This window comes from Falco biarmicus, chromosome 5 (assembly GCF_023638135.1).
Source record: "Falco biarmicus isolate bFalBia1 chromosome 5, bFalBia1.pri, whole genome shotgun sequence".
NCBI lineage: Eukaryota > Metazoa > Chordata > Aves > Falconiformes > Falconidae > Falco > Falco biarmicus.
The window spans coordinates 74,502,187-74,513,684 of NC_079292.1; the positions used below are offsets into that span (position 1 = coordinate 74,502,187).

The following is an 11,498-nucleotide window of genomic DNA, read 5'->3' on the forward strand; positions in this document are numbered from 1 at the left end:
GGTTAGGATTTGATTTACTAGTGTGTCTGGTGAATTCTGAGGTAAAACTTCAGGCCATAACATTCAGTGAAGAAAAGGGATGACATATTGAATTCAGCAGTTTTAAGAATTGTGAGGCTACATGGCGTTTCATGAGCACAGTGCCTTTTAATAGTGTTTACCTTTTGTTAGAAAGGAAACGAAAAGCCCTGAGTAAATATCCATTAAAAGGTGTTACCACGTACACTACAAGAATATGGCTCACTGGTTTTCTAAGTATGCTGTCATTATAATTCTTTTTCTTGCCATTTCAAGATGGTGCGACATATACTTCATTATTTGTAAAGAAAATGTTTTAAAAGTATAACATCATGCTTGTGTTCAATTAAGCATCACTTTCAAATACAACGATAATGAGATTTCATGTTCTCTTTTATGTCAGTTCACCAAGGAAGAATTGGAAAGAACTGATGAATGAAATCGTAAACATCAGACAAACAGTGTCAGGTGTATGCTCTAATGAGGAAGCTTAGTACTACCTTTTATGCTCCCCTGTGAAGGGTTTTTAATATATCTACTTAGATGTTCTTCTCCTCCTCCCCCACCGCATGGGGCGCGCCGCCGCCCCCCCCCCCCCCCCCCCCCCCCCCGCCTTATTTTTCTGTGGAAGAAGCTGTCTTGTTTGCAAAATTATTTTTGTGGATTGCATGAGAGATTAAGTTACCTAATATGCCATATATTTCTGATTTGCAGATTGCAGTCACAGCTGTTGCAATTACATTTGACAAAAACCAAGCATTGCAAGCCAACAAAGCCCCTACAGAAAAATCACAGCAAAGAGGTAAATATTGTGAGGCATGTGAAGATAAAGAATTAATATTTTTCTTTCTTTTTTCTTCCCCAGTACCTAATGAGTCTACATTTCAATTTCAGTTACATACACATGTTTTTACAGGGAGGTTCTATAAAAATCGTAAAGTCATAATGGAGTTTTGTAGAGTTCATGTACGTGACCTCTGGCAGGATGACACTACTCACCACGTATTAGATATTTGCTTTACATAATCAACAAACTTGCCAACATTTTTTTCATGTTACTGTATTTCCTTATTTCACATTCCATCTTATTTTGAATATTTTTCTCTGAAGAGCTAGTGTAACAGATGATGGCATTTCCATTGTATTTTGGAACATTGTGTAAGTCATGAGAGAGTACTTGTTCTTGTAAGTAGCAAATTTTGTCCTTACTTCAAGAAGGCAGAAAATAAATTATTCATAATACTTACAAAAATCTCCCCCAAACCCTAAGTAGGTCAGTAATAGTTTTGGAGATCAGTGAAGCATATGGCATTATATTATATATAATAGAAGAGACTGCTGCAGTCTGTGTATGTCATCTTGCTAATGAAGCACCATCGTAATGCTAGAAATGTACATATGCAATCTGGGTATGGGAATTTAGACAGAACTTTGAAGATTCTTCATTCTGAAGAATGGAATTAGGTAGTAGAACAGAGCCATAAGTTTCTAAAACTTTATAGTTATATTTTACTTCTTCAATAGTAACAGTAAATTTTCTTTTTTTATGTGAAATAAATAAAATGTTACTTTTTACTGTACTGTATAGCTAACTCAGATTCACCTGCAGAATCAAATCTAAAATGCTTGAATTCACTTAATATTTTTTTCTGAATATACTAAATCAAATCCTGTTAAGTGGAACACAGGTTTTATTCAATTTTCCAGCTGGATTTATTGCCAGACACCTAAGTTCATACAGAACTGCATCACTATATGCATACACTGAAAAAATCTGTTGCAGTTAGACCTGACTGAATTGAAATTGTAGTGCTTATTATTACTGGCAAGTCTTACATTGGTGGTTAATTTTCAGTTGAGTATGTCTTTTCTGTTGAAGCATCTACAGACAATGAAGAACAGTTACAGTTTCCATTGGAACTTTGTTCTGATCCCCTTGCTTCACAACCATTCTCACCAGCTAAAGGTCAGTTACATGGAAGAATGCTGAGCTGTTGTTTTTCACTGATTTTGAGTTCTGCTCTTTCATTGTTGCATTAGCTTTAAAATATCTGTAGTTTCACATGCTTTAAATATTCTTTACTACCTAAGCATAATGGATACGTTCACTCGTAAAGTCCAATTTTTTGAGTCACATAAGGCTAATCATTCTGGATATATTATTTTGTCAATTTCCTGTACTAGTTATACCTTTGAATTTAGAGTATTGAAAATCCTGCAAACTATTGAGTGTCATTTGACTTAGTGTTATAAATTACCTAATAATTAAGCTTGCCTTGTACTGCTTTGCTTCCGTAAATGGCCCTTGTAAAATGAAGTCCATGTATTGTCATTCTCAAATAATTAATCTCATAGTTCTCATGGTGGGCTGAGCAAAATTGCATGCAATTGTTTTTTAAATGAAAGGTACTTAAACTTGCATTGTAAACAATTAGTACAGTGCAGCATGTTTTAGCTGTTAAACAGGCGCTTTGTTTTATCTGAGATAGAGCTGCGTTTCAGGAATGGTTGTCACGGTTCTATGACTGTATGAAAAATTAGATTATCATGCATTGAAATCAGATGTATTTACTTCCTTCTCTGTTGCTGGATTATCTACCCACCAAAATGGCTAGTGACAGGAAATTCAGTATCTGTGAATTACTGTAAATGTTCTTTTACTAAAGTGTTAAAAGAGCTCCCTTATGTAAGTTGTATAAAAGAGGGTGCCTACCATGTTTACTTGTATTTTCAGAGGTCAGTTTAATTTCAGCAATATTATTATCATTGCTTTGGGGTTATTTTTAATTTTATTTTTATGCAGTTGTGTGTGCTTAACTTACAGCTAGTCACATTATGATACGTTAAGCTGTAATTTTCAAAAAGAGGAGCTATCCAGAAATTTCTGACTGTGTCCTTTTTACTGTTACTGGACTGTGCTACTTGTGTAATGGACACTGACCAGTAGAGGGTAGCCTGTTCACGTGTATCACTTTCCCTGAGCTTCACATTCCATATTGTACCACACATAGCTTTAGAGGCTTTCAACTAGATAATTATTTCATCTGCCATTTCTTCACAAGTAGACTCGAGGTTTCATTGTATTTACATTTACTTTGCAGTTTGTTTAATATATTGATACCTTTTTTTACATACTTTTCTGTAAAATTGTTACTTTAAAAATATTTATGTACAACCTTATACAGTAGTGACCTTTAGTAAATGATCATATGATAATTTGCAAGACAGATTTACTAAAGTTAATTATTTATACCAATTTATTAGTACTACACTATATATAGAAGTTTTTTTTCTCATATTTTATTCTAAATGGGTTTTTTATAATAATAATAAGAAGAATGTTGTCTTGTACTATGTGATTCTGCTTATATATTACCTGAACGGAATTCGTTTTGTCTTATTAGAAGTCCCAGAGGGTGCAAGTTCCCATGCAAGTATTCCTGCTGCTCAGAGAGGTGAGTTTACTTAATTTAGCCATATGCCAGAACAGAATGAGCATTCTTGGGATATTGGTATACTCTTTTTGGATGTGCCTTAATCCAGGAAGTGTTTACTAGTTAACTGAGAATGCATGCTCTGGTGTGGCTTAATGGTATCGTAATATTTTTATGTGTTTTTTTTAAATTACAAAAGTCAGATTTGTTGTTATTAACAACAATGTCTCTGTCAGATATATTGATATCACTTTATCTGACAAAAAAATTAGTTCCTCAAGAGAGAGCTTTTTTGCTTGTCTTAATTTGAAGTTAGCATGTCTTCTTTCCATTTCTTCAAGATAATGAAGAAATGGTATTTACAAAACTGTTTTTGGGTTTTTGGTTTGGTTTTTTGTTTGTTTGTTTGTTTTAAGATACGCAAACACCCCTGCAATAATACCAAAAGTCATAGCAGAAACAACTCTATTTCTCATTGTAGTGATAATGGTGGGGGGTATATTGGAGAGGGGAATGCTGGGGGAAGGACAATGTTTTGTAAGGAAAATTCATTTGTGTTTAAAATTGAGGTGTTGTTTCAGCTTGTGACACTTACCCTCATCACCAAAGCTTTTTTTCAGTCTGTAGGTTAGATATTGGTAAAAGATAGTTAGGAAGCTTAAGTTATGATCAGCAGCTCTTCATGAGGAAAAGAATAGCAATGCAAATTAAAATTAAACAAGGCTTAAATAAACTTAAAGAAGCCAGAACTTAATACCTAAAGTGAGATTAAAAAAGAAATTAATCTAGCATAAGTCATTAATGACTGTATTTGCATGTTTTTTCAGTGATGAAGTCCCAGTCAGGCAGTTGGTTCACAGCTGGGACATCACCAGAAATCGGTACACTGGTTTGGACAAGTCCAAACCTATACTGTAACTTTTCCTTTAAACAGACCTGGAAAGGGATGTTTGTTCTCTCTGAGACACAGATAATTGCTTCCTCAAAAGGAGCATTGAGATGAGCAAGAGACATCATCCATATTTTTTTTCTTTGTTTTTTCTTTTGTTTTTCTGTCTGTGTTTTCAGCAACGTCAATTGATTACAGTTCCTTTGCAGACAGATGCAACAGCTGGATAGAGCTCATTAAACTGAAAGCTCAGACCATAAGGCGCGGATCAATTAAGACAAGTAGGCGGCTGTTTCTACCACGTTATGATAATCTGAGACATATCTCTGATTTCCCAGTGGTGAATAGTGGAGTTTCCTGCCCAGCAATAATACTGTAGATCACATGTAGAATGAATACCTGAGTGTGAAAACTGCCGACATTGTTAATGTCTTTGTAAGCTAATACAGGATTTATGAACCAGTGTCATAAAAAGTAACATATAGTATTTCTGTTCACTTAGTAAAAATTAGTTATCAATAAATGTGTACGCCTACTAATTATATAACATACACTGCATGGATGTAGGTGTATGTATGATCTTGGAAAATTTTTGGTGAGAAACAGGAAGCAATCACCAAGGTGACAGTCAAGGCAATGGTCACTAAATTAGCAAGTGGTGAGTTATTTTTCAGTAGTTCTTTGGCCACAGGTCTGACTATCTTGCTTAAATTAGCAGACATTAATATCTGTTTTAATGGAAAATGCTGCACTGGGGAAACACAACAACTTTCACACTTCCTATAATTTGTTCCTCCAGCAGAATACGTATTTCAAAATGTTGGCACTTTTTTCTTTATCTTCACTTTATAACTGATTGTTGTATGTGCAGCTATTCGCCTCAATGTTTTCCTTTGCAGGAATGCCACTCTTCCAAATAAATTCCATTTCAGCTTTTTGTCTCCTTTTTGCATGCATTGCATGATAATTTCCTTTCTCACATGATATGGCTGAGCATCACAGGCAGCTGAATGTTGTCACCAAGCTATTTGGAAACCATAAAGAAGAGTTTTTGTGTTTTGAGAAACAGTGATCGATCTTACATGATAGTTACTTTCTCTTCTTTTTTCCCATCTTTTTAGCTACTTCACTTGATAAAGCAAGTCCATTGTCTGAGGGATACTTACGGCACCGTTCTGTTCCATCGTGCACCAATTCTACTGTCTCAGTTGTTAAGATGACACCTCTTTCTTTTCTACCTGGGGCAAAAATAACCAAATATCTTGGGATAATCAACATGTTTTTTATACGAGAAACCACTTCTTTGCGTGAGGTGAGCAGTGTATCAGGGATTAGCAATTTTTGTTAATTATAATGAAAGGTAAATATCTGAAGAGATTTGAGCTGCAGTATGGTGCAGGAAGGGAACAGAGTTTTTGTCACATCAGGGTAGGTGCTGAATGGGGAGTAAATTGCCCTGCACTGCTCTTGTCATAGAGCATGTAGAGCTGCTCATGTTTGGCAGCGTTAGGAAGCGGTTACTTAACCATTGTCATTGCTGTTGAATTGGGATATGAGTTCTTAAACAGAGCTACATGGAAAAAAATGGGTCTTTGAGTAACAGTGATAGTTGGGATCATTTGAATCCAAAACTGAGATTAATTTAAATGCTTAAAAAAAAATCCATTCTTCTCTCATGCAGCAAACTCAGCGATGAAATTTCATAGTATATTTGGATTTTAGAATTCTTTGCTAACACAAGGTTTCCTGTAGCATATATAAGTAATATGCCGATTTTTAATATTGTGTTCTCTGCAGTCTTAGTAACATAGCTCTGTGTGATGAACAAATGTCTGAAAATCATGCCGTAGAGTACATAAGCACACAGCCAACTTAGAGGATGTAGCTAGTGATACTCAATGATCTCCAATCTGGATCTGGAGATTGGATAGTGCTCTGAGCATGCCAAAATGCAAGACATGTTCCCTTTCATTTTCACATCCTTTTGGGAAGCAGCTGCATCTTTCTGCTACAATTTCTGGTCACAGAAATAGATTGTACCTGTTGCCTGGTTTGTTAGTGCTGAAGAGTAGGCTGTTTCTTGCTAATTACATATTGATAAAATCACAGAAGAGATGTTAATAAAAATGATCAGCCTTCATAAAAATGAGTTGTGAGCTCTCCAGAGAAACTTTGATCAGACAGACATCTTATTTGGATCTTGCAAGTTATGTCCCCTTTTAACTTGAGAAATCTATGTAAAAAGGACAGCATTTTCAAAAGGATGTCTATGGTATGACCAGGGAAATGGTTATGTGACGTTTCTGTATTAACTGCAGCTTCTGTAGATACAAATTACATAGCTGATAAGCAAGCTTTGGTGACTGTGATAGCAGATCTCAGCAGAGGTAGGTTGTTGAAGTATTTAATTCAACTCCTCCATGAAGTTGGGACAGTTCTGCAGTTTCTCTGTTACTGTCAGTGTGCTATTTCCAGCTCCCAAGGCAGCTAATTTAAATCTGTTTTGGCTGGAAGGCCAGGCTGGATGGGGCTTTGAGCAACCCGATCTGGTGAAAGATGGCCGTGCCTGTGGCAGCAAGGTTGGACTAGATGATCTTCAAAAGGCCCTTCCGACCCAAACTGTTCTATGATTCTTTGCATAGGCTGAGTCACAAACCAGTTTTAATACTAGTAGCGCTGTATTGCCCTGAGGCTGTAACTGAGTAAAAACAGAGTGGTCACTATATCCAACTTGAGCAATGTGTTTCGGATTCTACAGAAAAATATTGAGCAGCATTTGTGTTTGCATTGCTTCGTTTTGCTTATGGTAGTCTACAGAATATTGAGGCTCTATGAATGCTTTCATAAGATGAAGTATATAGCAGCCACTGTGCTTTAAAAATCAATGATAACTTTAAGTCCAATTTATTTATTGCTCTTAGGCTTTGCGGTTTACAGATGGATATTTATAATCTTCTGTTGCCTGTTGTCATCAAATTTTGTATTAGGATTATGATGTTAGAGGAGGGTTTTTTTCCCCATCGGTTGCTGCAACTGTTAAACTGCTTGGACGAAATCAAGATTGCATGAGGAATGACAAACTTGTGTTGAAATTTTGATTTCTGGCTGTAGTTGGCTTCATTCATACTCTCTGCTGGATTAGTGAAGTGATACTTGCCCTTCTGTTTGTTAATTTTCATCCAAGATATGTTTTCGTACGTCTTTATGAGTCTGTTCAGAGTAGGTCATACTTCTTCCAGTAGATATGAGGGCAGCTTCTTCTTGCACCTGCCTCTTTCATTTTCTCCAGTGGCATGCACACACATGGGAATTCTAGTGGTCTTGCTTCCACTTTAATTTTGAAATTTTACAGAGATTTTGAACCAATGGTGAGCTCTGTTTTCATCAGTTTCCTCATTGGTTTTCTGTGGATTTGTATTGTTTTGGTTAGTTGCCTGTTTTTTGTGCATTGGGTTTTTTCTTGCAATGTAGTTACGTCCTTTCATAAGGATTACCTGGAAAAAAGCCCCATACTTCATTGTTTTCATTCTCTTCCTTTCACAGCAATTTAAATTATTCAGGTTGACACCAAAGAAGTAAAAATCCCCCACAAGTACCATCAAGTCAAAAAACTTAATGAAATAGGATGGCTAGGAGTTCTTTTAGGCTTCAAGGGGGAAAAAACCCACCTTGGATAGCTTGCTTGTGAAGTCTCAGCTCTGTCCTGTGCTTACTTGATATTTTGAGGGATCATTTCTTTAGTGAACGTTAGAAGTAATGAGTTACTAACATACATGAAGTTGCAGTGACCAAAGGTAATGGCTGCTCCTTACCAGTGATTTCCAGGAAGTCCAAATCACTTGCCTGATGAAAGAAAAAATTAATTATTCAACTGTCACTGGAATAGTAAATGTTTCTGCAAAGGTGTAGGAATGTCTGAAAAGTATGAGTATATGTAATATACTGATTGGAAGGAATACCAGTCACAAATGAATAACCTACTTGTGATTCCTCAAACAGTAAGTTCCATTGGTCTGGTTTTAACTTTGACCCACTAATCAGTGAATAGCTTACAAGTTCTGTACTATTCAGGATTCTCTGAAATGTTCAGCTCATAAAAATGTAAGAAAGGTATTCAGCATCTTGTAGCTATACCTAACATAAAATGTAATATTTTTTTGTGTGTTCCATTTTAGGAGGGTGGTGTCAGTGGCTTTCTCCATGCTTTTATTGCTGAAGTGTTTGCAATGGTCAGAGCTCATGTTGCAGCTTTAGGGGGGAATGCAGTTGTCTCATACATAATGAAGCAGTGTGTTTTCATGGAGAATCCAAACAAAAATCAGGTAAATAATGATATGAAATAACAGTGCTATTGTGATTAGAATGACACACATGCATATTTTATGTATTTAAAAAACAGCAACCCTGTAGGGCCGTGTCTGTGTAACACTTCTGGATCTCTCATCATAATTCAAATAATTAAATAATTAATTAAATAGTTTGTTTAAAAAAGTGAGGAGTGTTCTTAAATACTTGACAACACAAAAAGTATGAGTATGCTTCATAAATACCCACATGAGTAGTAATGCTAAGTTAACTAGAATGAAGTTAAGTTGCAGAAAACAGTTGAACAGTAGTGCCGAACTTTAAATTTAGCTTTTCTGGTGTTGCAGTGTTACGATTTTCATCCTGACTCCATGTAGAAATACCTGGAGTTGCTGGTAAAAAATGCTCCATTTTGGACATAGAGGGACAAAACCTGATTAGTAAAGATGACAAGAGGTATTACAGTCATTTTGATACATGAAACATGTTCAAAACAGTCGTGAAAGCCAGTACAGCTACCCAGATGTTTCATTTGTGGTGATCTTAGAAGAATCTATGCGTTTGATAGCACACAAGTGAGAGGATATAAAAGAAAATACGGCAGAGATTGCCTCACTGATAAATTCTAGTACTTCGTCCTTCTCCTGATTTCTGACTTTTCTATTGTCTGTATAGTTGTATGTAGCAAAAATAAGTAAAAATAAAATATGTTATTATTTTATGTTTGGTAACTGTGTATTGTCTTTTTCTTTTTTTTTTTTCCCAGGCTCAGTGTTTAATAAATGTCAGTGGTGATGCAGTCATCTTTGTACGTGAATCTGATTTAGAAATGTTACCAGTACAACCTTCTACAGTTGTTTCTCAACCCACAACTTCTGGAGGAGATGTCACAACATGAATGCAGAAAAAGGAAAATAGTGTCTGCCAAATATAAAGATTATTTAAAATGTGGGAATGTTTAGGTTTGCATCTTCAAAATCATTATCTCCTCATAATATTAATAGCCAAAATCCAAGACAATCACTGTACTTTGTCCTTCAATTTTATGTAATAGTCGGGGCAGCATATTGGCAAGTATGCTCTGATTCTGTTACAATTACCCCTGTGAAACCTAGACAGTAGTAGATGAAGCACTGATGTGAGAGTATGGATTGAAATAGTAGGCATCACATGGACCTGTGAAAGTAAACAAAAATTCTGTTGCATTTTTGAGCTGTTCCAACAGGACCAAGATAAGTTGTAATTTAGAACTATTTCTGAGTTTGCATGGTGTATTGGCTGATTCTCAGCTCAGTGTAAAAACTAAAAGAGGGGTCGGGGTGGGTGGGAGGGAAGTAACTGAAAAGCCTGTATTAGCAACCTTTGCTGAAGGAGCAAGGCATCTGTGTGCAGGGTAGGAAAATGTGGGCTAAAGTTTGAACTTCTAGATCATAGAGTGTGAAGAGGAAGAAGCAGCACCAGAAAGTCACAGTTTGAATTTCTGCACACAAAGAATATTTTTCAGCTGTTTGTGAACTTCTGATTTTTTATTTTTTATTTAAACTATTACTATACAGCATATGTTTTGGGTGGGTGTTTCATGGTTTTGTTTGTTTTTGTTTTTAAAAAGGTGCCAGACCATGATGCTGTGTTCCTAGTCATCCCCATGGTTAAAAAACCCCAAAAAGTTCCAAAGTGTGTTTGGTGCTATTATAAGATGTTCACTTCAATATTGACCAAACAGATTTTTTTCTTTTTAATCTAAGATTCTGTAAAAGAATTGTCCTGAGGCTCATTTTGTCTTGCCAGTATGACATAAACAGTCCTCCAGAAGTCAGTTTACAGAGGCATACTACAGCCTTTTTCCATTTAACAAGTTGGAAATGGGTGGCTAGTTGGAGACTGATGTATGTTTGTGATGCTGATTTCTGCAGGTTGGTTTTGGTGGTGTTGTGTTTTGGGTTTTTGCCTGCCAGTAGTACTGTACCTGGGAAATGAGGATACTGCGAAGAAAAAAAATGTGTCATTTCCATTAAATATCTGAAAGGTGGTGATATTTTAATGTAAAAAATGCAGACTTTGATTTGAAGATGCATTCTTACTTAATTCTGACAATACCATACATGGAACTTGAACAGATGTGTAAACTTGAATGTAAATATTTTGCTTAGTGTTGAAATTCAGCAATGGCATGATTATTTGTTAAAACTAATTATTTCATTGTAAATGAGCATGAAAATCATTCTTGCACAATAAATGTCTTTATAAAATTTATTGCCTTTTTATATGTGTAAAAGTTAAATGTGTACACTGGATATGTATTAAAGATGTCCCACCCCCATTCTCCTCAGAGGAACATTTTTTGTATAGAGTGTTAAAACCTGATTATTTAAAAATTGGAGAGTTAATTATATTTATAGTGTTTGAATTAGGTGCTTACCAGAACACTTTACTCATACCGTTAATTGTATTTCTAAATTCTGTAGCTGTTGCAACTAAAGCTGCCATAAATTAAGTTGCCTGTAAACAGTTGCAGCTCTCTTGATTATTTTGCAAGGCAAGTCTTGTTCCGTTTGAAGCTGATGAGAGAATATTAATAACTTCAGAAGCTCTTGGATCTGGCACAAGAAGTTGTTTTCAGCATAAGTATTCATCATGAAAATATTCTCTGAAGTAGCGCATTACAGTGACAGTTCTTGGGGGTTTTTTTGTTAGTTTGTTTTGGGGTTTTTTTGGTAGCTTCTGTGGAAGTAGTAATGCCATCTTTTCATTTCTAGCTGTTTAAAAGGTCACAATTTCTTCTAGTGTGTTTCATTAGACATAGAAGAGGAGATTTGTATCTAGAAATTTTAATTCTTCTCTAATTATTATTC

At 35.6% G+C, this 11,498-nt stretch overlaps 1 protein-coding gene across 22 annotated transcripts in view; it reads left to right on the plus strand.

Moving 5' to 3' along the window:
* The window catches only part of C2CD5 (C2 calcium dependent domain containing 5), a 67,376-nt gene extending 56,477 nt beyond the window's left edge, over nt 1–10,899 (plus strand). For 11 of the 22 annotated variants that reach the window (XM_056340123.1, XM_056340129.1, XM_056340121.1 and 8 more), the window contains 8 exons: nt 733–820; nt 1,898–1,984; nt 3,423–3,473; nt 4,280–4,333; nt 4,521–4,622; nt 5,463–5,653; nt 8,517–8,663; nt 9,413–10,899. In XM_056340123.1, coding sequence (XP_056196098.1) covers nt 733–820; nt 1,898–1,984; nt 3,423–3,473; nt 4,280–4,333; nt 4,521–4,622; nt 5,463–5,653; nt 8,517–8,663; nt 9,413–9,544 — 852 coding nt within the window. In that variant the 3' untranslated portion in view covers nt 9,545–10,899. The remainder of the gene's footprint in view (nt 1–732; nt 821–1,897; nt 1,985–3,422; nt 3,474–4,279; nt 4,334–4,520; nt 4,623–5,462; nt 5,654–8,516; nt 8,664–9,412) is intronic. The other 11 variants (XM_056340132.1, XM_056340125.1, XM_056340130.1 and 8 more) reach the window with 4 other exon arrangements.
* The last annotated feature ends 599 nt before the right edge of the window (nt 10,900–11,498 follow it).